Source organism: Arctopsyche grandis, chromosome 12 (genome assembly GCF_051622035.1).
Source record: "Arctopsyche grandis isolate Sample6627 chromosome 12, ASM5162203v2, whole genome shotgun sequence".
Lineage (NCBI taxonomy): Eukaryota > Metazoa > Arthropoda > Insecta > Trichoptera > Hydropsychidae > Arctopsyche > Arctopsyche grandis.
In genome coordinates, this window is record NC_135366.1 from 8,094,286 (window position 1) to 8,118,992 (window position 24,707).

General features: G+C 32.3%; 5 protein-coding genes across 9 annotated transcripts in view; 3 read left to right on the forward strand and 2 right to left on the reverse strand.

Annotated features, from left to right (window-relative positions):
• HisT (Histamine transporter) overlaps positions 1-4,524 on the forward strand; it is a 79,479-nt gene extending 74,955 nt beyond the window's left edge. Inside the window, exons 7-11 of the mRNA XM_077442978.1 lie at positions 2,369-2,510; positions 3,223-3,422; positions 3,507-3,721; positions 3,795-3,900; positions 3,984-4,524. Coding sequence (XP_077299104.1) covers positions 2,369-2,510; positions 3,223-3,422; positions 3,507-3,721; positions 3,795-3,900; positions 3,984-4,145 — 825 coding nt within the window. The 3' untranslated portion in view covers positions 4,146-4,524. The remainder of the gene's footprint in view (positions 1-2,368; positions 2,511-3,222; positions 3,423-3,506; positions 3,722-3,794; positions 3,901-3,983) is intronic.
• Positions 1-24,707, reverse strand: part of LOC143920231 (uncharacterized) — a 433,558-nt gene that overhangs the window by 345,757 nt on the left and 63,094 nt on the right. The gene's annotated exons all lie outside the window — the stretch shown is intronic.
• PhKgamma (phosphorylase kinase gamma) lies at positions 9,313-15,822 on the forward strand. 2 transcript variants are annotated; one of them, XM_077442980.1, is made up of 11 exons: positions 9,313-9,478; positions 9,865-10,040; positions 11,525-11,657; positions 11,730-11,881; positions 12,266-12,356; positions 12,449-12,478; positions 12,556-12,662; positions 12,767-12,864; positions 13,187-13,270; positions 14,032-14,190; positions 14,271-15,822. In XM_077442980.1, exons 1-11 carry the CDS (start codon positions 9,387-9,389, stop codon positions 14,403-14,405), a joined length of 1,257 nt encoding a protein of 418 aa, XP_077299106.1. In that variant the 5' UTR covers positions 9,313-9,386; the 3' UTR covers positions 14,406-15,822. The 2 variants fall into 2 exon arrangements, with proteins under 2 accessions (XP_077299106.1, XP_077299107.1); XM_077442981.1 differs by lacking the exon at positions 13,187-13,270 and having other exon boundaries at positions 9,320-9,478.
• LOC143920232 (uncharacterized) lies at positions 18,289-22,357 on the reverse strand. The gene is made up of 2 exons (XM_077443012.1): positions 21,274-22,357; positions 18,289-21,232 (listed from the first exon to the last, which is right to left on the reverse strand). The coding sequence occupies exon 2, from the start codon at positions 19,493-19,495 to the stop codon at positions 19,058-19,060; it is 438 nt and encodes a 145-aa protein (XP_077299138.1). The 5' UTR covers positions 19,496-21,232; positions 21,274-22,357; the 3' UTR covers positions 18,289-19,057.
• The window catches only part of LOC143920209 (uncharacterized), a 39,481-nt gene continuing 34,021 nt past the window's right edge, over positions 19,248-24,707 (forward strand). For 2 of the 4 annotated variants that reach the window (XM_077442969.1, XM_077442970.1), the window contains exon 1: positions 19,248-19,753. The gene's annotated coding sequence lies outside the window, so the exon portion shown is untranslated. The remainder of the gene's footprint in view (positions 19,754-24,707) is intronic. The other 2 variants (XM_077442967.1, XM_077442964.1) reach the window with 2 other exon arrangements.

The window sequence follows — 24,707 nt, forward strand, 5'->3', positions numbered from 1 at the left end:
ACTTTAATATGCGGTCTCAGTTCTCGCGTGTGACACTGAGGCTGAATAATACCGACAACCTAATCTTAAATGATTAGGGCCAACTTAACTTAACCTAACATATTCTGACCCTTAAATAAATAAATGTTGGCTGCTAAGATATCTTTTTTTTTAATGTTTTATTTCATCAATATTTTCACAAAAAAAAAAATATATCTTAGCACCCAACACTTATTTATTTAAGGGTCAGGATAGGTTAGGTTAAGTTAAGGTTGGCAGTATTCATTTAAGATTTGGTTAAGAGATATGTATCTGCTGACGATATTTTGATAGAAATGCTTCGACAACATTATGGTGCGGCAGGAAAAAACAAAAATTGTAATAAACATTTCGTTGCTAAGATACAAATAAAAACTAGATCATGAAAACGTGATCAATGATCGATTCCGAGTTCGAATAAGTCAAAATCTCAAAGACTCGTATGTACATATAATACTCGACTGCGATTCAAAGGTAGATCGCATGCTAAGGTAGATCGCATACTAAAGTAGTACCATTTATTTCATATTGGTTACTTTTAATACATATACTAGTGGTTTTACCCGACTTCGCTCGGTATTTGTAATATAAACCGCTTAAACATGGCTAATGTAATAGTAAACATTTTATTTAATTTACTTGAATATTTTTATTTTATTTAAATTTATTTGAATATTCATTTGTTTTTTTTTATTAAATTTAGCGTCACGGATTCTCCCACTCAAACATTACATACAAAGTCTCTTTCTAAATTATATATGAGATAATAGAAATTACCAAAAAGAGATATATTTATGTATTGTACATACATATATATTATAAATATATATGTATATATTGCACACATTTGCATCAATCTTATAAAGTGATTCAACGAATTCGATGAATAATGGATGTATTGTTTTCCAAGAATCATATAATTGAGAGTATATCATATTTATTTACCCATTTTTTTAATATTCCTATTAATGCAATATTATTCTACATATGACTGTCATTAATTTTATTTTTCTGTATATGTATTATAAACTAATATACAATACCTATAGTTATCTCTATAAAATACATAAATGTACATATGTATATGTACATCTATATCAACCTTGAACATGAGTAAATTATACTCACCTGAGTGACTGGTGCGAAACAGTAATCAAGTAAATCCAGTGGAAACTATCTATTATACAAGATTAGAGCGAGAATTAACTACATACATATGTTAACGAGCTTGCGCAATACATATGTACATACATATTCACATGTGCATGCAATAGTTTTAACTACATTCGTATTTACGTGCATATATGTACACGGTATTACTTTACGTGTTTTTTATAGTGGAGCTCTCCACTTTTATGGTAGAACATAGTTTTCCGGTTCTTACATATTTGTATAAATAAATTGTTCAATTCAATATTAAACTAAACTTAGCTTCCTATTGATTTTATTTTTGATTTCTTAATGCTTTTTATTATTAATAAATTATGTTCACAATACATCTTATATATATTTTAATAGCGACTGATCGACTGATCATTTTTTATTTTACATTTTTTTTTTGTTAGTAATTATGGTATTATATTATTTTAATGTTAATTTACAGCATAATAGGAATAAAAAAGAGCTCAAAAATCTATTTTTAAACCTATTATAAAAACTACCTTTCTACGAACACTTGTTTGTTCGAAAGTACTAGAATAAATAAAAAGCTTAGAAATATGTGAGAACCTTTGTATAGATATATTCAAATCGTATATAAATAAACCTATATTTATATTATAGTATATTTTGGGAAATATTTCTATAAATTACTGTTTTTTCATATGCTTAGATATAGTGACATCTTAGAATATACATATATGTAATGAAAATAAATAAAGTGTGGTCTAAACAGAAAACTAGGGTAGGATTATTTCAAGTTGAACAGGTTGAAAGGATCGAAGTCAATAGTTGTGTCCGGGAGTTGAAACAAAACTTTTAATTCGACTTCTTTTATCTCGTCCACTTAAACTTTTGTACGACATATTTTACTTTTAATTTATCACCTCGATTTGAGTAAGAAAATCTCTATAAATGTTTCTACTAAACAACTACTAAAAAGTCTCGCAGAAAAGGATCGTTGAATAAGTTTGCACACTTTCTTAATTGTTGTTGTGTATTTCAACTATCTCTCCACTTAACTTTTTTCTATTAACTAAGATATCTTACTGTGAAGATGCGGAATAAATATGGGGGGAAAAAATCGGATTTTATCGTTGACTTTGTATAAATTGAAACATTTTACATACGTGTAGTATAAATTTGTTTATGAATGTAATGCTTTACATATAAAGTTTTCTTTGATTTGCAGTTGGGTATAGCAGCCGGGTTCTTACTTCCTCCAATGCTTGTGAAGAACAGTGGAAACTATGAGCAAATTGGCCACGACCTCAGTGTGATGTTCTACTGCTTAGCTGGACTCACTACAGTCCTCTTCGTTCTCATTTTACTTTGTAAGTCTAATTTTTATTGCATACTTTTCATTAAAACGCTTTTCAACTCATTATTTTATTATTATTGTATTCATATAATTCTTGATTTGTTTTTACAAACTTTTTTATCATCGCTATACAAATTCAAACACAAAATCTTTCAGTTTTATTATGTTAAAATGGCGCTTGCAATTTTTTATGTCATTTTCAATCATCACAGGTTAATGAATAAATATTTCCTTTATATGCTCTAATCATTCGTGGGAATTTTTTTAAAAATACATACATACATACATATATAGATATCAAATCTTGGTTTGTTTTTACTTTCCAAACTTTTCAATCTCACGTGTTCAGTTAGGCTCATTTTTCTTTTAATTTGCACATTTGTATTTCGCCAGTTTTTTTACAGAAAAAGATTATTTGATGAAGATCGCCTATTGTTGCGCCCTTGATTGGCCGTAGACATGTGCTAGTTCGCTGTTACGTCTGGCATTGGGTGAGCCAAAAGCCTACATCTTTTAAATATTCTCAATCTTATCTTACATCAAGTTTAATTTTATGCTCGTAGATGGTGCTCGTTTTTTTTTTTAATTGTTATTTGTTTTTTAAATCATTTTAATCATGGGTATTATTTCTATGCGCAACATATCCCTTTTTTGACGATTTACAAATATCATGTCTTACACTGTTGCCTTATTCACCGTGATGCAATCATTTCTTTTGATTTCAGTCTTTAAAGCCGGACCTCCTACGCCTCCTTCGGCTGCACAAGATATTCAAAATCCAATCGGAGATAACTTCTTCAAGTCGATCAAACGTTTGGCTACGAATCGCAACTACATTTTGTTACTTCTCTCTTATGGAATGAACGTTGGTTGCTTCTACGCTATATCTACACTATTGAATCAAGTGATTCTTCAATATTATCCGGTGAACTAAATTTGAACTTGTTTCCTATCTCTACGATTATCTGATGAAATTGTTTATTTATGTACAATATTTTTGTATTTAAAGGGTGCCAATGAAGATGCAGGAAGGATTGGTCTAGTTATAGTTTTAGCTGGAATGTTGGGCTCTGTAATGTGTGGAATAATACTTGATAAAACTCACCGCTTCAAAGAAACAGCTTTTGGAGTATATTCAGCTTCGCTTATCGGAATGGTTATATACACTTTCACTCTTAGCACTGGATATATTGTCATCGTTTACATTAGCAGCTTCTTACTAGGGTAATTTATCATTATTAATATTATTATTATTATTAATACAAACGCAAAAGACTTTTATTTTTCCTTTTTATAGATTTTTCATGACTGGTTATTTGGCGGTCGGGTTTGAATTTGCAGCTGAAGTAACCTATCCGGAACCAGAAGGCACAACGGCTGGTATTTTGAATGCTGCAGCTCAGGTTAATTTTATTTACTCATTGTTTTTTTCTATATTTACATATATGTGAGATGTTCAAATTTTAATTTAAATGTTTTATCTTAGGTGTTTGGTATAGCCTTAACAATAATGTACGGCTATTTCTTGAAGATGTGGGGCGACGTTTGGTCAAACATAACGCTTTGCATGATTTTGGTGTGTGGAACTATCATCACAGCTACAATTAAGTCGGATCTACGTAGACAAGCTGCACAAGGTGTTGCTTAAATGAATATTTGTGTTTAAATTATCATATGCATACTGTCGTTTAACTTACATGCGTCCCTTACGCTATTATCTTGTAATATGGGCGCGTTCGTTATTCAGTATCAGGAACATTCCTTTTTTCCTAATTGGTGAAATCCAAATGCATGGTAGGCAACCATTCTTATGTAGATGTTGCGCCCAACATTCCAATGCTATTGACGTTCAAAATGGGTGCTAAAATAAATTTTAAATCTTCCTCGGTAATGATTCTATTTCAAACAGTGACAAATGTCGCTGTATTCACCGAAGGTTAATAATTGAAACTTTTGCTTGATTGTTTAAAAGTCTTACAATTTACATTGAACGGTTGATACTAATTTACATTCCCGTACTATCTTATAAAAATTGACATTTTGATTCACTAATGTTTATAAAATACATGTACTTGGTCCCTTTTTCAAACTCGTCTTTGAAAAATATATATTGACAATAAACTTATATATAATATTATGTATACTTGTATTGAACCATGTTAAAGTTTATGTTTATACTCCCAAATAATAGTTTTTATAAAAACCTGGCGCTTATTGTACTCTATATATGTATATATACATATATATAAATATTGAAATTTATATTGATACATTCAGAAATTTTAAATCGATTTGATAAATGATAAAAATGCATTTATAAATATGTATACTGATTTTAATATACCTACCTAATACATTATTTGAAATAATCTTCCAATTCCAATTTGTTAAGTGTATTTGACAATACGTCTCTTATTATATAGGATATTTATTTATATAGTTCCTCTTATACTATTTCCAGATTAAATGTTTAATTGACTTTGAAGGGTATTTGTTAGATAATCATAGTGATCACTTTAAGAAATAGAAAACTTTAATACTACATATGCATACGTAAATGTACTGTATTAAATCTTTAAATTTATGACAATAATTAAATCTTCGAAGAGAGTGAAGTCATTTTGTAGATTATAAATATGAATAGTACTAAGTGTAATAGTTTTGAATTTGAGCTTAATTTTTGTCTCTGAGTGACATTAAACAGTATTATCTATTGTGACATATTTTTAGAAAAAATGTTGCTGTGCGTTTACCCAATTATTTTATAGAAACATGTAATGTGCCAATTATTACTGGAGTGCCAATTTATTCTGATTATTAAAATTGATTTATATACATATATATGTTTACCAAATCCACAAATGCTATACTATATAAATGACACTTAATATATTATTATATTATATTCTTGTATAATTCATTATTCTATTCTTGCTATCATAGTGTTTATTTTGATATGTGATTGGATATAATACGAAATAAATAAATTGTGGAAGTTCAATATTTATGTTAATAAAAATGAATGAATGTCAACGTTCCCAAAAAATTTAAGTGTCATTCTAACATCGATAATATTGGCATATATTGAATAATACTGAAAAATAATATATATATTTTTCATTTAATATTTGGCATAGAAATATTTTTCTTATTGTGATAATAGTTTTAAATAATTGTGTAATGTTTTCGAATATAATATTATTTTTGTACATAAAAATGCTGATTAAATGAGAAAATACCTAATCGCATAACTCATAGCCTAGCAAATATGTTATAATTTTATTTTATTGCGAAGTTAAAAAAGTTAGCACTTTAAGTATGGGTATTATTTTACATGTATCTCAGCATTTATTGTATTGATTTATCTTTATATATTTAAATAAGTTTTATTTTAAATCTATAGTTGCAGTATATTTGAGAAAAATGTGATTTTTGGTTAAAGATGATAAATGTTTGTGTAGTAGAAATTTGCTGAATGACAGATGATGTTTCGAAAAGTTTTTAGCTAGCTATGCTATCAAGCAGTAAAAATATATTATAATGAGTCGTATAGATCTACCATTATAGCTTGAATAACAGCAGATTTTGAAGTAAATATAGTCCTTTGTCAAACTCCCATCATACATACTCACACATAAAATAAGTGACAGGATTCTTGAGATATAATGGTAAATCTCTAGCTCTCGATTAAATATACATACAATCGATATATAATTTTGATTTCAATTAAGTTATTAATTTGAGAATTTACAGCACACACATAACTACATACATATATACAATATATTGTGACATACAGTCATAATAAATATATCCCATATAATTGGGCTTGTAATTTAATTTCTTCAATTAAACATTGTATTATATCTATAATGCTGATAATGCATTTCATGTGTATTAAATATGTGCAAAAGTGTGGAAATAACCACTTTAAAAAATATAAAATTTTAGATGAATATGACAATAAAATATTTACAGACTATGTATGTATATGTAATATATATTTAAAAATTGATTCCTTGTGTATCATGTACGATTCCAAATTTTATAGATATTAAATAACTATTTTTGTATTTCAGAGAATTTACCTTTTTGTTTTTCGTGAGAATTATTAAACAGTATAATGTTTGTTTTGATAAAATGTTTTACTATTGTATGTTGCAGATATAAAATGTGTAATGTGTGTAAAATTTAAATTTCGCTTTAAATTACTAACAGTCTTGAAAAAGAAATATTCAACAAATGCATCTAATTTTTTTGCTAATTGATATCAATATCATAAAAATTTACAATTATGAAGTTTCTATTTCGGTTCATATATAATTTATAAAGATGTTCATCAAATGGATTGAAATGCCAGACAATAAAATTTCATATGCCTTGAAATTATTTAAATTTTTTCTCAAACATAAAAATGATTGCTGAGCAAAATCAATAAGGTTTGTTTAATATATTAAACATATTGAATAATTGTGAATAAAAAAAAATGTATGGTAGTTTTATATAAAAAATTGCTTGCAAAATTTATATTATCAATATGATAAAAATGAATTGTTATGACAATAAAATAAATTTGTAGATGATATTTATGTGTATAGAAACCAATTGAAATGTTACTTGTTTGAAAGGTGTAGAAAATAAATTAAATAAAAATCAAATACTTTTTCTTATTTCCTTAATTTGAAAATATGTAATAGTTTATTCGATCGAATACGATAGTAATTATTTGTAACAGACAACTCTTCCATTTAAAATTTACATACCTATATTTTCTTATTAGGGCTTTCACTCATTGAAGTCTCGTCGTGTTCCGTTTCTGGGAACGCACTTTTTTAAGCTATTAAATAGGTTAGTACACAATCCTCAGCTTCTTAATGAATTTAAGTTTTATACACCTAGTTAGTTCAGGGACCTGAGGAATCGTAATTGGTTTTCTCCTCGCACAAATATGTTGGCAACATCTCCAATTTCTAGAGCGATATATCTGCTCAACCGGGTTGCTGGTGAAATTGACCTGTAATTAATGTAAGCTGCACTGAACTGGTTGAGTGGTTGTGGAACAACGCCCCTGGTTGATTTTTTCAATTATAAATATCATCGAGCACGGATATTTTATATACCTTTATTTGTGTTATGATTATGTGACTGGCCACAGTGACGCGTTAGAGTACTCTGTAATGTCACTGTGGCTAATAGGTTAAAAATAAAATAAAATAAATAAATAACAAGATAACTACAAAAATAAAATCATAACACTGTCAGCCAATTGGATTTTAAAATTGAAAAACAAAAACCTTACCACATTATTAAACATGTTTTATGGTATATGCCCTCCATTTTATTCTTGTTTACTTTTATATGATAGAAATAATAACCGATCAGCATTTAGCTTTCATTCGAGTGGCTAACGAGAGCCGGGCTACACCGAGCGACTTGCAAGCAACTGACTTGTCACGACACCAGAATAAAAGTATGGAAATGTGAGCGGCCAAGAAGTTGACGGGTGTGGCACGCCCCATCTAACTGCATACATTGGTCTGGTTGCCTTCAGCCAAGTTGCTCGGAAATTGCTTGGTGTAACCCGAGTCTTATTTGAAAATCTCCAAGACTCTTTTATGAAAATATTTTAATTTTCACGAAGTAGGTAGATAGATAAATCAATTGCCAGGGACGTTATTTCAGGGCTCGGGGGAAGGGTATTTACCCTTCCTAGATTTGGCAAGGCTAGGAGCATGCATGTCATTTAAAATATTATGAATCTTAAAAGTTAATTTGCAACAAATTTAAACATGTCCATCAGAAGCTTCTGCCAAAAAAGTAACTTTTATCGTCCCTGTCAGTTGTTTTGTGTTTTATTTTAAAAGACTTGTAGACTCAGTTTTTTTTTATTATTTAAAATACATGGGGAAGACAGCAAAGCCGATAGGCTACGTTTACACTATGGAGGATGAACGAATAAGACGACTGGCATGTTAATGCACGTGTTTATTATATGACAGCTGAAGACAGAGTGAGTAGCGGCTCTCCGAACCCAGCCGGGTTGGTCCCCACTCGCAGGAAGGCAACCAAACTCGACCATGTCGTATAAGCGAGCCGCCACAACACTAACGATATCTACACCTGATCCACCTGATATTTAGGATTTTTTCCATAACCAGTTTCTAAATAGCAACCACAGGTTGCAATGTGGGAACTGGATATGGAAAAATTCCTAAGTATCGGGTGGATCGGGTGTAGATATCGGTAGTGTAAACGTAGCCATAGATCCTCGGGGTTTGACTTATACAAATAATAAAATAAAAACAAATATATTCATAACAATAATAAGATGATAATAAAAAAATAACAATAAAAAAAAAGTTAAAATGAAATAAAATATAAAATAAAAGAAAATAACAAAAATATAAAAATAAAATATCTGGCACGGTAACATAATGATTAAAAGAAAACGAAAATAAAGAAAAGATATTGGAAGAGAAGAATTACAAATTTGAAGCAAAATATTATTAAATTAATTATTATTAATTTTTCAATATCTACTGGTGGGTTCGGTGATTATTCCGCACAAGGCGATCTCTCAAGCGTCGCTAAAATCTCGATCACAGAACATCTATCACCCGAAAATTCCATGCATCGAGAGTCAACCACACGAACTATGTATCATACTAACGAGAACTCAAGTTCCAGATATTCAATATTCGCGATTTTCATAGCAACGTTTGTCGTGCACGTGATCGCAATGTGCGAAATAATCCGTCTACCCTACTGGTGTTAGAAAAATTGAAATGATTATTACGTGTGTCAACACTAAATATTGAATGTGCGAGTGGCAACCCTGCAGAGGTGCGGGTCGCGGGACGTCCTTGCGACGGCGACGACGACTGTTGCGATGGCGAAGGAAGAGGACGACGACAGTCTCCCAGATAAGGATGCCGCCAAGGAATTCTACGCCAAATACGAGCCCAAGGAGATCATCGGCAGGTTCGTCCTTTCGCAAATCGATTTCCTCGATTCAATCTCGTCCTGCACAATTATTACATTTCATTTACATATCGCATCTGTCTTATACACGTTTTTTTATCAATGAATGTCAACAATCCAAACAATAATACGACAGACCTTCAACTGACATTTTTGCGGCAAAATCCCATCACTTCCGATACTTTAACCTTCAAACGTTTCCTCGACAAACATTGCGATTTGAACGTTCATAACTTGAAAAATGTATGAATATTCAAAAGCACATTACATTACGGTTGAAAAGCCTCCAATTGAACTAATGTTATTTTTTTTTTGTCAACATTCCTCGTTCTGATAATTGAATATTGTTGTTTTCATCATTAAAAAAATCTTATTTTTATTTATAGAGGGATAAGTTCAACGGTGAGAAGATGTATAGAAAAAGAAACGGGACGAGAATATGCTGCTAAAATTATTGATCTGAGCAATGAAACTCACGATTCCGTGGAGTGTCACACCATGAGAGATGCTACCAAACAGGAAGTTGCCATCCTAAGACTCGTCATGTCCCATCCTTATATTAGTAAGTTGTTGTTCGGAGTTCTGTTGTACACTTAACAAGTTACGATTTCTTTTTCTTGGGTTAGTTTTATGTATTTTCACAATTACATGCTTTGTTACATTTTAGACGAGAGATGTTATCTTTTCGATTTTAAATGTACAGTATAGTGTTACTTCACGCACGAAACTTGGCAAACTGAATAGTATGGGAGATTGCCAGACTTATATTTACATCCCAACCAAATGTCCAAATTAAATGTAAAATAAATTTGTTGGCATGTTAAAATTTTTAGACGGTTTTATATGTTGTATATTGAAATTTTTTCGAAGATTTTCTTAATATATTAATTAAATTTTTAATGCATATTTCAAGGTATGTAAATGTTTTGTTTAAATTTCAAACGCATTCTACCCACTTCAGTTCATTTTTCCTTATCTATGTATGTATATTGAAAAAACACTTGGCCAAACACATTTCACAATACTGAATAAAACTGTATTATTATATAGCTTATTCTCTAGAGCAGCGTTTCTCAACCTGGGTCCACATGGCTCCCATGAGAGGCCCAGGTTCTCTCAAGGGAGGCACATACCAAAATTCTACTTTTGGAGAGGCAAAATGAGCTCTAGGGGAGGCAGTCAGAATAAAATTATAATTTTTTATATTTAAATAATAGCGAAAGAAGAGTTTAAATGTTTTATTTGACATCAAACTGAATATACGTTTACATTTTGGAAAATATACTAGCTTGTCCAACTAACGAGGCTGCTTCAATGGTTAGCAAATATCGAGGATTTATCGCATATCTGAAATAAGATGTGCCAAATATTTTTTAAATAAGATTGGGATTGGTCTCTTAATATTATAATATAAAACAATAAATTTCATTAAATCAAGTCCACTTCGTGATCACCTTTTTCGACAAATATGTATATAAGGAAAACGGGGAGGATTTTAAGCTACTTTGTTTTCAAGAAAATATGGGGGGGAGGCGCAGAAAAATATTAAACATAAAAGGGATACATGGTCCAAAAAACGTTGAGAAACGCTGGTAAAAAAAAAGGGGCGACCGTGAAAAATTCGACAGTGAAAAAGTCGAAAATATTCGTTCATGTATACATATGAAAAACGGTTAGTATATATATCAGTGGCGTGCGGTAAAACTCTCTCTCCCCCGTCGTACATCCTCACTTAATTTGCGCGAGCAGGATACAACAGGATACAATACAGGATATAAGAGGAACAGGCTTTTCCTCCCGTATCCTGCGCGCGCACATTAAACAAGGCTGTATGACAAAAATAGTGATAATTTCATTGCATGCCACTGATATATATCATATATATATACATAGTACCGTTTACCATGCACCCTTTGTTTTTTGATCTTTCGATTTTCGATCTTTGCCTTGCGATATTTGCTTTTTCGACCTTTTCACTTTCGGTGACGTGAAAAGGTCGTAAAAAAAAAGTAATGTAAAAAATAACTATTTTTTTTTTGTTTTCAGTTGAATTGCAAGATGTATTCGAATCAGATACTTTTATTTTCTTAGTTTTTGAACTGTGTAAAAACGGAGAGCTCTTTGACTATTTAACTTCAGTTGTAACATTATCGGAAAAGAAGACAAGATATATCATGAGGTAAATTTGTACAATTCATTATCGAATTCACAACAATCAATTTTCTGGTGTATGCTAATTTTCATACTATAGGCAAGTATTCGAGGGAATGCTATACGTCCATAGTCAAAGTATTGTACATCGTGATTTGAAACCGGAGAATATTTTGCTGGACGATCAACTAAATGTCAAAATAACAGATTTTGGATTTGCCAAGTTGCTTACGCCTGGAGAAAAATTGTTTGGTAAATATAAGTTATTAAAATAAAATATTTAAAAAGCTTAATTTTTCTTACATTTAATAATTTAAGTAGTATATGTATTATTATGTTTGTTAAATATGCTTCTGCTAATTTCATTTCATTCAAAAACTGGAAATTCCACTTTACAAACCAGATATTACGTTACGCTTAACAATTGTCAAGTACATATATATATACATATATCTAATTACTCATTCCTTTCAACAGTACTTAAAAACTTCAGTTTTGTTTGCGAAATTTAACTAAGTTGTACTCTTTTTCATAATTGCCCGTGCAAATTGGAAAAAATCTATATTTGTATTTGATATTTTGATCTAATGTTGGTTTTGACGTCTTTATTATTTGTTCGATGTTGTTGTGATACAGAACTTTGTGGAACGCCGGGCTATCTGGCTCCCGAAACACTACGTGCCAACATGTCCGAGGATGCTCCTGGATACGGAATGGAAGTCGATATGTACGCTTAATGAATTGCACATATCTATTTTATTTACATATGTATATGTTTAAAAACTATTTATATTGATTATTATTTTAAACAATTTTCAGATGGGCTTGTGGTGTCATCATGTTTACATTGTTTGTATAATTTCTATGTTCTCGAATATGTTTTGTATTTGTAAAAACGATTTAATTTAAATGAAACAATTTTTTAGACTTGTAGGCTGTCCACCATTTTGGCATCGAAAACAAATGGTAATGCTAAGAAATATTATGGAAGGAAAATACTCATTTACGAGCCCTGAATGGGCAGATATATCGGGTATAATTTTTTTTTTTCACCTACGTTTACTGCTTTTTCTAATTTGTATTTATTAATGTTTGTGTATAAATAATATTCATATTTATGTTTATTAATCACTATAGAAGCACCCAAAGATCTCATTAGGCGGTTACTCGTTGTTGATCCAGATAAGAGGATCTCTTTACATGACGCTCTACATCATCCTTTCTTCAATACAGTAGTATGTACAATGACCAATAAAATGCGTATTTATTTACATCAAAAAAATATAAATATGTTTATTAATATGTATTAAAGTAATCAGGTTTACATTAGTGGTAACTACAATTATGTAGGGTGATTTGAATAATTTAAAATTTGATTGCTTTGTGTATTTGGGTTACTTTTTGTGTTAATGGTTTACAGTATTTATTACACATGTATAGTAGGTTTTATTTATTAGCTTTTTAATTGTTTAATTTACCTATTTCTTAATATTTTTCTACTAATTAAGTTTCCTTCTTATTATTTTGCAAAAAGCACTTTCACTTGATTTCTTCTAGTTATGGGATCAAGAGATGGCACCTCTTAAACAAAGCTTTTCTGCACAGGGCAGGAGGATATCGAGAATTGACGAATTGGCATTGGTAATAGCATTCATAGGCAAATTAGATCTGATCATTTATTCGACTATACATATATGTCTTTATGATCACATGCAGATTTGTCTTACTAACATTGTGGTGTGTGACTTCGTGTTTTTATTGACTAACATAGAATAACTTTTTTTAATTATGTGACATGAAATTTTTGATGGAAAAAAATAGCACTCACCGTTTAGATAATCTGAATGCAATTTAATATTCTTTTTACAGTCATTTGGAATATGTAATTTTGATTTTTATACCCGTTTTAAAACATTGTGGGCTGTGGTGTCTAAAAAAGGAATACAATATTTAACACTCTTATAATTTTTAATTTGCATGCCTATACATTGCTTACTTGCCCTTGACTATCACTATATTATTTTATCTTTATTTTCAATATTTGTTGTAATACAAAATTATTCTATATTCTTTTAATTGACTTTCGGCATTGACACACTTATGGGTCAAAATTTTAGTAAACATGATTATTTTGTTGCTGCATTAACAATGTCATTTTCTAAGCGACTACTGACTATGTGTTCTGTGAGTTTTTCTGTGTATTGATATTATACATGCATCAGTCCAAATGTCTGAGAATTGTAATCCCTGCTTTACAAAGGTATGTGTTAGTCATACGTCAATTTCCATTAAAAGATGCCAGCTAATTATTATGTATTCTGAATTGAAGTTTTGTCACTGTTGCATGAATTTATAATCTATGATTATTTTAGAAATTAAATGTTTTTCACTCGTGATTTCAGCAATTGAAAACTGCATCATTCAACGCTCGTAAGAAGTTTCGGTTTGTGATAATGGTAGTGAGAGCAGCAGTTCGTATAAAACGATTCCGCTTCACATCTGAATCACTAGATCTTTCAATTGCTAGATTAGATCCATACAGATTAAAAACGATAAGAAAGGTATTTAAAAATTTTAATAATAACTATAAATTGGAAATAGTGTTAAATTAAATAAGTTAAATTTTCATTTGTATTTTCAGATAATAGATGGATGCGCATTTCGTGTATATGGTCATTGGGTCAAGAAAGGAGAAGGTCAAAATAGGGCTGCTCTCTTTGAAAATACGCCAAAAACTGAATTGAAAAACTTGTATGTTATAAATCTTAGTCGATAGCGTTGGGCTTATCTCCGAACTTTAGTCAAAAAATCTGTGTTTGTAGCTTTGTGGAAAATTTCCTTTATTTTGTGTTCCGGTGGTTTCACCTATTAAATATATTCTGTGAGATAATCTATTTTGTTTACATAAATACTGAATTTTAAATGGGCTGAAAAGGATATTCCTTTTTGCTTTTGCAATATGACCAAGAGTGGAGGTAATCAAAATTTATGTTTAGAATTCATTGTGTAAACTTTCCAATGGAATACTTCAATATATAAACGAAATATTTCTTATAAATATGTATTTTTATTTAATATCACATGTAAAGTGTTACTTATTGAAATTATTTTGCTAGTGGGTGATTTTTTTAGAAATTGGCATTCGTTTTGCGAACATCGGAATGATTGACTAGTTCGAAGATTGCAAAAGTGTGTACGTATTGTTAGTTGTACACTGTTAATTCAGTATTTTTAATAAATTAAAAATTTCAGTGTTAATCCTGAAACTCTAAGTCAAATATTTCTAGTGTCAATTTATATTGTATAAAATTCTTTCATTGAAAATATATTTGAATACTCTTTTAAGCATAAATTCATTATTTTTACTAATTAAATTTAAAAGATTTATATTTATCCATTCAACTATGATGGTAAAACTTGTTAAAAAAGTTTTAAACGTTTTTACGATTTAAATGTTGTATTTGAATATTCTGAAATGTATGTATGTTGTAAAGATCTATTTTCGATATTTACTTTATATTGCATATGCATAAACGATCAATCCTAGTTCAAATGCTTTTTTGCACATACTTTTTGTAAAATATAAGAGTAGATACTATATATGTACATAAAAATATTTTTTTGATCGATGACTTGTTTAATAACAATTTTACTAACCCAAATTTAAAGTTTCTATCCATTTAATATCGTATTATATATCGTTGTTGTAAACGTTATACATAGAACAAATATATTTTGTAAATGACTTACACACTTTTATTAAAGCTGTGATTTTAAAAGACAAGGACAAAGAGTTTGATTATTCTAATAAGAGACAAAAATATAACTAACATTATAGTTAAATATATATTAACATCATAAAATGGAAATATTTACATATGTAAAATCCATTACGGTAACAATTTCACATTATCTACCCAAAGTAAATTTAGAATTAAGATTGGTTATTACGTATCTTCTGACGTTTTCTGCAATGCTAAGGACTATTTTATTATATGTGTGTGCGATCTGCATTATTAAAGTCTCCATGCATTTGTACAAAACTAATCTATGCTCTGCACAGAGATTTTGTAACCAAATATTAATTGTTATGTATTTTATTAACACTCGTTTATTGTACTTTATTTATTTCTCTGCAAATGTGATGTATTTTGAAATTTAAAAAATAAAATTTCGTTTTAATTTATGTATTTAAAATATATTCCTATTTTATTGTAATTATATTTCAGAGTGTAATTTAAGGTAGTGCCTATGATAATATTCAATCTTTTGCAACCTCTTTCAAATCTCGCATATTTTTTACACTAATGAAAGTTGCAGAAATATTTCGTGGATTGCAAAGTCATAAATATACACAGGGCCGCCGAGAGAAATTCCGGGCCCTGGAAAAAAATTATTCCGGGTCCTATGACAAACTAAAAAAAAAGTTCTTATTGATATATTTTAAATATGTGAAAATTATATTTAAAAAATACTGGTGGCCTTAATACGTTTATTCAGTTTTCCCGAAATTCGGGACAAATCGAATTAAAAGAATTGACAGCAGTTTGTGAAATAAGTCAAACAGAAAGTGTTTTTGGAACCGAAAATTGAACTTCCGCCACTTTCAAATATAACGGCTCATACGTTTCTTGTTATTTTTAAAAATAATTGAATAATAAAGTATTATATAACAGGCACGATTTCACTTGGACACAAAGAATGCGCAGATCGAAAAATAATACACATTTAGCATTAGATAAATATATGTATTTTTATGTAGAATAATATAAAATATCAATATTCGTCAGCCGGACGTCCTGACTCGGGGCCCTTTGACTAGTCCAGGCCCTGGAACTTTACCCCGGTCTCCCCCCCCCCCTCCATTGACATCAATTATAATTATAAAAATAAAATACATTGGCAAGTATTTTAAAGTACATAAAATAAAATATGTATTGGCAAGGCTTAATACACATATGTATGGTGCCTCATATAGTCTATCAATCTATTTCTCATTCTACTGAAGCAAACTTTTGTAGAAAATGTTTTCTTTCCTTAGTTTGACAAACCGTAAAAGAATCCTTCCTTTATTAATGCATAGAGAAAATTTTGATTCTTCGTCTCAATGCTCAGTGATCCAGTGTCAAATCATTCTGGAATTAATAACTTGAATTTTTAGTTAATAAGAAAGTTTTCATCATCGAAAAATAGTTTTTGAAACTTAACATGTATATTTGCCATCCGTTCAACAGTACATATACATACAAGAGTGTCTTAATATTTTTTTCTAGTAATGCCTTTACTTTAAGAACTGAATTTAAGAAAAAATATTGGGTTTAATTCGTACATTTTTGATTTTCATTTTTTTTTTGTGCAATACATGTAAATATATATATTAAACATTTTGAATGCAAACAATTATACTTTGAATCTAATTCATTTCGTTATATTTTTCTTATTTGTTTGTATTAGGAATTTACCGTCAAATTTCATGAACTGGTAAACGACAAATGATTTTTCCTACAACTGATAAATGAAAAAAAAATTTTTCACTGATTAGAAAACGGTCATGTGGTTACTTTTACTAAAAATGTTCACTAAACTAAATTGAATCGTAAATAATTCAAAATAAATTTCAGGTGAATAATGTCATGAATGCATTAAAGAAAATTCTCAACATTAAATAAATTTCATTTTTTTATCTTTAACCAATCACATTTATTTATTCAAAGTTTGGACCATTTGAAAGTTTCGATCATAATTGAAACAACCACCTTATTTGGTTGGTCTGTGTTGTCAGTGAATTTATCAATTTAAAATTGTCACAGTTAATACTGAAAATAAGCAAACCCCAGACAACCTAATCCACAATACGCCATTTGCCTCGATTTTTAATGTAATATTATGCAATTAAATGCTTCTATATGTACTTAGTTTGCGATAAAATAGTTTCCGGTATTTACCGATGGCGTAATTTTGACGATTTACGGGTATACCGGTATTGCAATCCTTAATATGTACATACGTATGGTACACTCTTGAATAAGGTATTCCTTCTTTCAGAAGTTCACTATAATTTAATTTTCTTAATTGATGTGTATTATTAACATTTCTAACAATATAATATCTTCAGCATTGTTCTGAAAATACGTGGGAGTTTAAACGTCATTTTACCATTTCTTACTACACATTTGTGGGGTAATATTATGCAATTGAATGCGTAATTTACTAGTATTTACCGATGGCGAAATTTTGACGATTTACCGGTAAATCGGTATACCAGTAAAGAAATCCCTAGTTTGTATGTTCTAATTTACGATATCGTGAAAACTTTTCCTTCGAAAAAAAATGCGTTCAAATGGGACAAATAATCATCATATATATAATAGCGGTATTTTGTGTGTGTTTGTGTAAGATAACGCTCGCCGTACTATAACAATAATTTCGATTCGACATACATATTGTAAAAACACTGCCAAAAAAATAACAGTATATACGAAAATAATAACAGTTCACCAAAAAACTTCTATATATACTGTTTGCTACCAATGTTTCCTCTAGGCAAATTAGTATCTGAGCAATTAGCACCAATAGAAAATTTATTTAATTAATTAATTTTTCTATTGGTGTTTTATATTGTTTAGGTAGGTAGTTTTTATCATTTTTTTTTTCATATTAAACAATTAAATCTAATATATATGTAATTTCAAAAGAGAATTTGTAACTATGTATGTAAGGTTTTTTGGAAACATCGAAAACAAATCAAAGTTTCTATGAAGACGATATGGATATCGTTGAATATTATTTTTTTCGATTGAAATAAATTTAATAAAAAAACAAATGAATGTTTACTATTAGATTGTTTGGCCATGTTTAAGCTGTTTATATTACAAATACCGAGCGAAGCCGGGTAAAACCACTATTTAAATATATTCAAAATAATACGACTGCGTGCGGATCGAACATAGGATCGACACATTTCTTTTAATTTTTTTAAAATGAATATCTGAATATGCCACAACCCATGCGATGATATTTCATCGGGTACAAGTGAGTCTAAAGAGCAGACCCAGGGCGCGCCGTTCATTGTTCAATTTTTGTAAATGCATTGTTAAACGTTCGCCGAACCTTTTTTTTTTGCACTCTAGCTTTGTAAATAGAGCCAAACCGCCCCGATTCCTGGAAAAAAGCACGCTCTCTATCCGAGCTCTAGGTACGACACTAGTTTAAAATATAAAATTGATCTGCCGAAACGTAACAGTCGACACGGTCGAATATTTTGCCGCCTGTCAGAAAGAGGACACGTCTCGTTAGAAAGTCGTCGAAATTGAAAAATTACGCTGAATACAGTGCGTCGAAACGCGACCAAGTCGTCGTTTGCATTTCGCGCAGCGTAATTTTCACAATTTTCACTCGGACGATTGCGCACGGTGAGAGAGAGGCATTTCAAAGTGAGCGCGCTTCGTTTGTTTTCGGAAATGAAAGCGAGCCGCGGGGGGAGGCGGGGGGGAGAGCGGTGCAGCTGTCAGGCGGAGCGGCGTGCGCGCGTGTCGGCCGCTCGCCATTGGCCGGCCGAGTCACGTGGGTCGTCACGTGCGCGCAACTCGAGCCGCGATTGGTCGACGCGCCGTTCGGCCACGTGAGGCCGCAGCATGGCCTGCGCCGTGCCGTAGTGTCGGTCGCGCACTCTCGCACTCTCGCCCGAACGTCGGCGAGTACGCTCGTGCGTCGAGGCCGCGCGGCCTCCACACCTCGCCTCGCCTCGCGCCGGCCGCCTTCGCGAACGCGCCCTCCCCGCCCGGCGCCCCCGACATCCACTCCGAGGACGGGGGCCGCACGCCTCCCCTCGCCTACACTCGCCACTCGACACTCACCACTCACCATTCACCATTCGACCCGTTCCTTTGTTGCGCAACTCGACGTTATTGCGGCGACCGACGTACATCGATCGACAATCACCGATCGCCCGGCGCCTGCATTTCGCCTCGCTATTTACAAACATTCGCAGGGGAGCGGGGGCGTTTGGCGTCTGTCGTCTGTCGGCTGCCAGCTGAAGACTCGGCGAGCGGTCGGACCGCTGCAGATGGCGAGCCGCGGCGCACCCGACGCCGAGGGACGCGGCCGCGTCACGGTGCACGCCCTGTGAGTCTCTTTCACCTTTCTCTCGTCTCTCATCTCTCATCTGTCATCTGTCACCTGTCACTCACCTTCCACCACCCACCATCCACCGCCGACTGACGTTTCCATCGCAGGTCACTCGAGTCGATCAATCGACAGTATTGTTGTACACCACGTCATGTCGCCTATCGTGCCAACCGAACAAAGACCTGGTCGCGAAACGCCGGTCCAATCGCGTCGACCGTTGTGCAAATGTGTTGAAAAACAAACGAATAATTTTAATTTAAAAACAAAAATAAAATGAAGCGCATGTGTGTGTGCGTGTGTGCGCGTATTGTAAAACGGCGATTGTGTTTATGTTGTGTGTGTGTGTGTGCGTGTGCCGCACGTGCGCTGCCGCCACCTGTGCGTTGACGCGAGCGATTTTCGCCCTTGTGCACTCTGTGCATAAGGAGCGTAGCTTCCGAATGCAATTGTGCATGCGCCGGTTCTGAACCCGCGCCAACGACGTTTAATTAAAAGTATCTCGAAATGAAGGACGTTTCTATCGTGCCGGTTGATTTATGTATATGCGTGTGCGTGTGTGTGTGTGTGCGCGCGGAATCATCGACCATCTGATGTAATGTGTAGCAAAATCATTGTAAACGGTTCGATTACGTCATTTGGATGATTTGTCGTTCGAAATCGTCGGGCTTCGTTGCACTATTGTGACATTGCAGCGGTAAAGTTTCCGAGTTGTGGTTTTTTATTTTCTAATACGAATCTTACTAGCTTTCAAACTTGTCACTTATGTTCCGTTTCCATATTGGAACTGTACTTGCATATTTATTTTTTATTTGTGCAGCAAAGTTCGTATAGTTCGCAATCTAAATTACCACAAACCAAATTAAACGGATTATTTCGCACGTTGCGATCGCGCACACGACAATCGTTGCTACGAAAATCGCGAATATGGAATATCTGGCACTCGAGTTCGCGTTGATAGCCTCGATGGATGGAATTTTCAGGTGAAGTGTGCGAGATCGCATTGTACGAAATAATCACTGATCCTCTCGAACTGTACTTGCATATTTATTTTTTACTTGTACAAAGTTTTATGGTTCGCAACCTAAATTCAAAATCATTCCCACTTATCATATGGTAAATGTACTATTTCGCACATTTGGATTGCGCACACGACAATCGCCAATATGGAATATCTGGCACTCGAGTTCTCGTCAATATGATGGATGGATGAAATTTTCAGGTGCCAGATCTTCCTTCATCGAGATTTTAGTGAAGTGTGCGAGATTGCTCTGTGCGGAATAATCACCGAACCACTCGAACAGTACTTGCATATTTATTTTTTACTTTTGCAAAGTTCGTATAGTTCGCAATCCAAATTCAATATCATTCCCACTTACCGAGTGTGCACGTAAAATGAGAATTCAAATTAGAGTTAAACGTTGTAAATTCATTATTTGATACATCTTCACTGTTTGAATTAGTGAAAATATATTTTCACTAGTAAAAATATATTTTCACTAGTAAAAATATATTTTCACTAGTAAAAATATATTTTTACTTGTAATATGCTTTCACTGTAACATATATGTACGTAATTTCTGGAATATGTAGCTACCTACTGAATACTGACTGAACCTATGTATATGAATAATAATGGCACACACAATAGCCAAAAGGGTAGTCCGCACTACTTACTAGTTAGAAATTAATTTTGAATATAAATATGTGATAGAAATCTACATTTTTTTTAAATATTTGACCTCACGATTATAATTATAAATGTTTTCGTTCGAGTGAGAGAATATTTCTATTTTTAATGCCACGTGCCGAATACGTTGCGTTCTATGTATTATGTCAATAAACGAAATTTTTTCTCGCTCATTTTTAAATCACATACACAATTCATTTTACCTATGGGTGTCACTCTACAATCTATATTATATACCACAAAGTGACTCACTAAAATAAATACTTCTCTTTTAATGTCCAAACATTTTTCCTTATCTCATTTGCACACATGTATATGTATATATAATGCATAGGTAATCCTACTATATGTACTTTATTTAAGTCGCAATAATTATATAAAAAATCGGAACTATTACGTTGTCATGTACGCTCTTTCCCGGCAAAGTCATTGTGTCCGCTATCTACATCTATAATCTACTCAACACAGACTTTGTTCTGACAATCGCGTCATTTTTGATGCCGTAAAATCGGATATCGTATCGCGAAAATGTACACACACACGGATGCATGCCTGCCTATCTGCATCATACCATCGTGCAAAACGTCATACGGGCCGGGCTCGATAATTAGAAAGCACCGTCTCGTTAAATTGGTAACGCGTGGGGCGCATAGCGCACACGAAGAAGGGGGGGGGGGCAGTGGGAGCAGTAGGTTGTGGGCTGTGAGCAGTGAGCAGTGAGCAGCGTAAACAAGTGTGTCGACGCGTGCTCTCTCGACCAATGGCTGAGCGCGGTCGAACGACGTGACGCGGCAGCCGCGCTGCGATTGGTCGGTGAATCCCCACCACCTCGCCGAGCCGCGTGTTTACGTGACAGCCGGCGACCTTCAGGCGCGCAACAGCACGTGCGCCTTCGCTCGCCGCCATCGCGCACTATTGACAGGCGCACACAAAACATGCACGGATATTGGTCACCAGTGGCGGACTGGCCATACAAGCGAACATGCCCGATGGCATGTGGGCCCCACTATCTGTTAGAAAATATTGGCCGTCAGTAAAATTAAATAACTTTTTAACTATTTCACGTGTGTAAAAATTTATAGGATATTGCACTTTGGGACCTAAAGTTTGGCTATTTCAACAAAACAATTTCTTACGATATACACAAACAACTAATACCTGCTTTAACAGCCCAAGGATCGGTTAACTTTTTTTATTAGGCTCGAAATGTAAGTTTCAACATTTGTTTCAACATTTCTAACATTTCTAACCTTAATATTATGTGTATACCAATACCTATATATGTAACAACTACCTACTGAAATAAAAATGGGAATAAACAAATTTCCGTAAATAATATAAACTGAATTGCTTAAAACAATTTTGATAGGACGATTCATCATCAACCAGCGATTTAAATTTACTTCATACTTTCAAAATAACATTTGATTATACTTTGACGATATAGTAAGATTTAAATACACAATTTTAAACAGTTTCCGAATATAAAATCTATTCGTAATCTAGACACATCCATGTATATAGAAATATAGGATAGGGGCCCCCTCCCCAAAATCCCGATTTTCGCATGATCACAAAACTTTATCTATTGTTATTACGTACATATGTATCAGTGGCGGACGGTGGGTGTTAATACCGGGTGTGCTGTGTATGCCGTAGGGCGTAGGGTATAAAATTAGCAATTAAAAAAAAATACTCGTTTTGCATTACAAAAATTTTTAATTTATTAGTTATTTATACATAAGTTCAATGCGACGTTTCTGAGACATAAACTTTTCAATCACGTCTGCATAGAATGTGTCTTTCTGTTTTAATTCCACCAATAACTTTTTTTCTATTGAAATTAAGCTAAGGCCACATAATCTATCTTGACCTTGCGTACCTCTATAGCAAGTTTTTATTCTTTTCAGCGCCGAAAAAGAACGTTCTGCTGAAGCTGTACTGCTTGGTATCGTTAATATTAATTCTCCCAGCTTAAACACCTCTTTAAAACCAGATTCGAGGTTATTTTTTGTCATGAATTGTATTAATTCATGAACAGGTTTCTCTGAAAATTCAGAGCTGGAATATAGCACAATGAGTTCGTTTTTCAATCGAATATAATCAAACAGTGATCCATAAAAATCTTTTAATTTATTAATTAAAACATTTGGAAAATTTTCTTTATATTCGTCATATTTATCATTACAAAGAAGGTGGAAATATTCTAATTTGGAAAGTTAAGAATATCTACATTCGACTTGTGCGATTATGCTATCAACTATTTTGAAATATAATTGACGAAATGAAGTTTTATCTTCTACTTCTGAATAATTTTTTAATCTTTGTGGCCTACGATCATGATCATCATTTTTTTCATTTAAATAATTATTCCATAACATTTCAAAATTATTATCCCTTTCGTATTTCAGTTGCTGCAAAACATCATTAATTTTTTTACAACAATATAAAACGTCCGAAGATTTAGATTGAAGAATGTTATACAAAACATCAGTTATTCCAAACAGTTTTGAAAAAATTTGAGGAAGTTTAATTGTTTGAAAATCCTCTAAAAAGCCTAAAAACCCTCGTGCTTTTATAACAGTATCTGTGTCCCATAATTCACAATTTTCTATAACATGTCGAAAAAAATCTGTAAATTGACTTCTGTATTGTTGTACTGTGCTACTTAAACGAGATGTAAAATTCCACCTTGTGGGTGCTACAGAGGGAAGTCTTTTTGTCACAAATTCCTGTAAAGCGAATACTCTTTTGGAAGATTTTGAAAAGTATGTAGACAATCCATTTAAAGTTTGAAAAAATGATTTACTTTCTTTAATATCAGAAAGACCTTGCTGCAATACTAAATTCAATACATGAGCATAACAGTGTGTAAAAAGAGCAAAAGGATAAGCATTGAGGACTTTGGATTGCAAACCATTTACGTGTCCACTCATTACACTTGCTCCATCATAAGTCTGTCCAACCAATTTGTCTTGAATTTTAAATTCTTCAACTATGTTCACCACGTGACGGAATAGACCATTAGATGTTTTATCAGCACTAACGTCTGTAAAACTAATAAACCGTTCATGTACATTGCCTTTACATACAAAACGTAAAACTGTTGAGAGCTGTGATTTTGTCATTATATCTGAAGTTTCATCGAGAATAATAGCAACAAAACTTGCTGACTCTACTTCATTTTTTATATGAACTTTAATAACATGAGCGATTGCTTCGATTATGTCATTTTGTATACTTGGAGAAGTACCACGAAAGGTA

Bases quoted from the DNA above. Each gene is read 5' to 3' on its own strand.
- PhKgamma (XM_077442980.1), top strand. From the start codon at position 9,387: ATGGCGAAGGAAGAGGACGACGACAGTCTCCCAGATAAGGATGCCGCC. The intron at 12,479-12,555 runs GTTTGTATAATT...ACAATTTTTTAG, and splicing joins GGTGTCATCATGTTTACATT to ACTTGTAGGCTGTCCACCAT. The intron at 13,271-14,031 runs GTAATAGCATTC...TCGTGATTTCAG, and splicing joins GAATTGACGAATTGGCATTG to CAATTGAAAACTGCATCATT.
- LOC143920232 (XM_077443012.1), bottom strand. From the start codon at position 19,495: ATGGTGAGTGGTGAGTGTCGAGTGGCGAGTGTAGGCGAGGGGAGGCGT.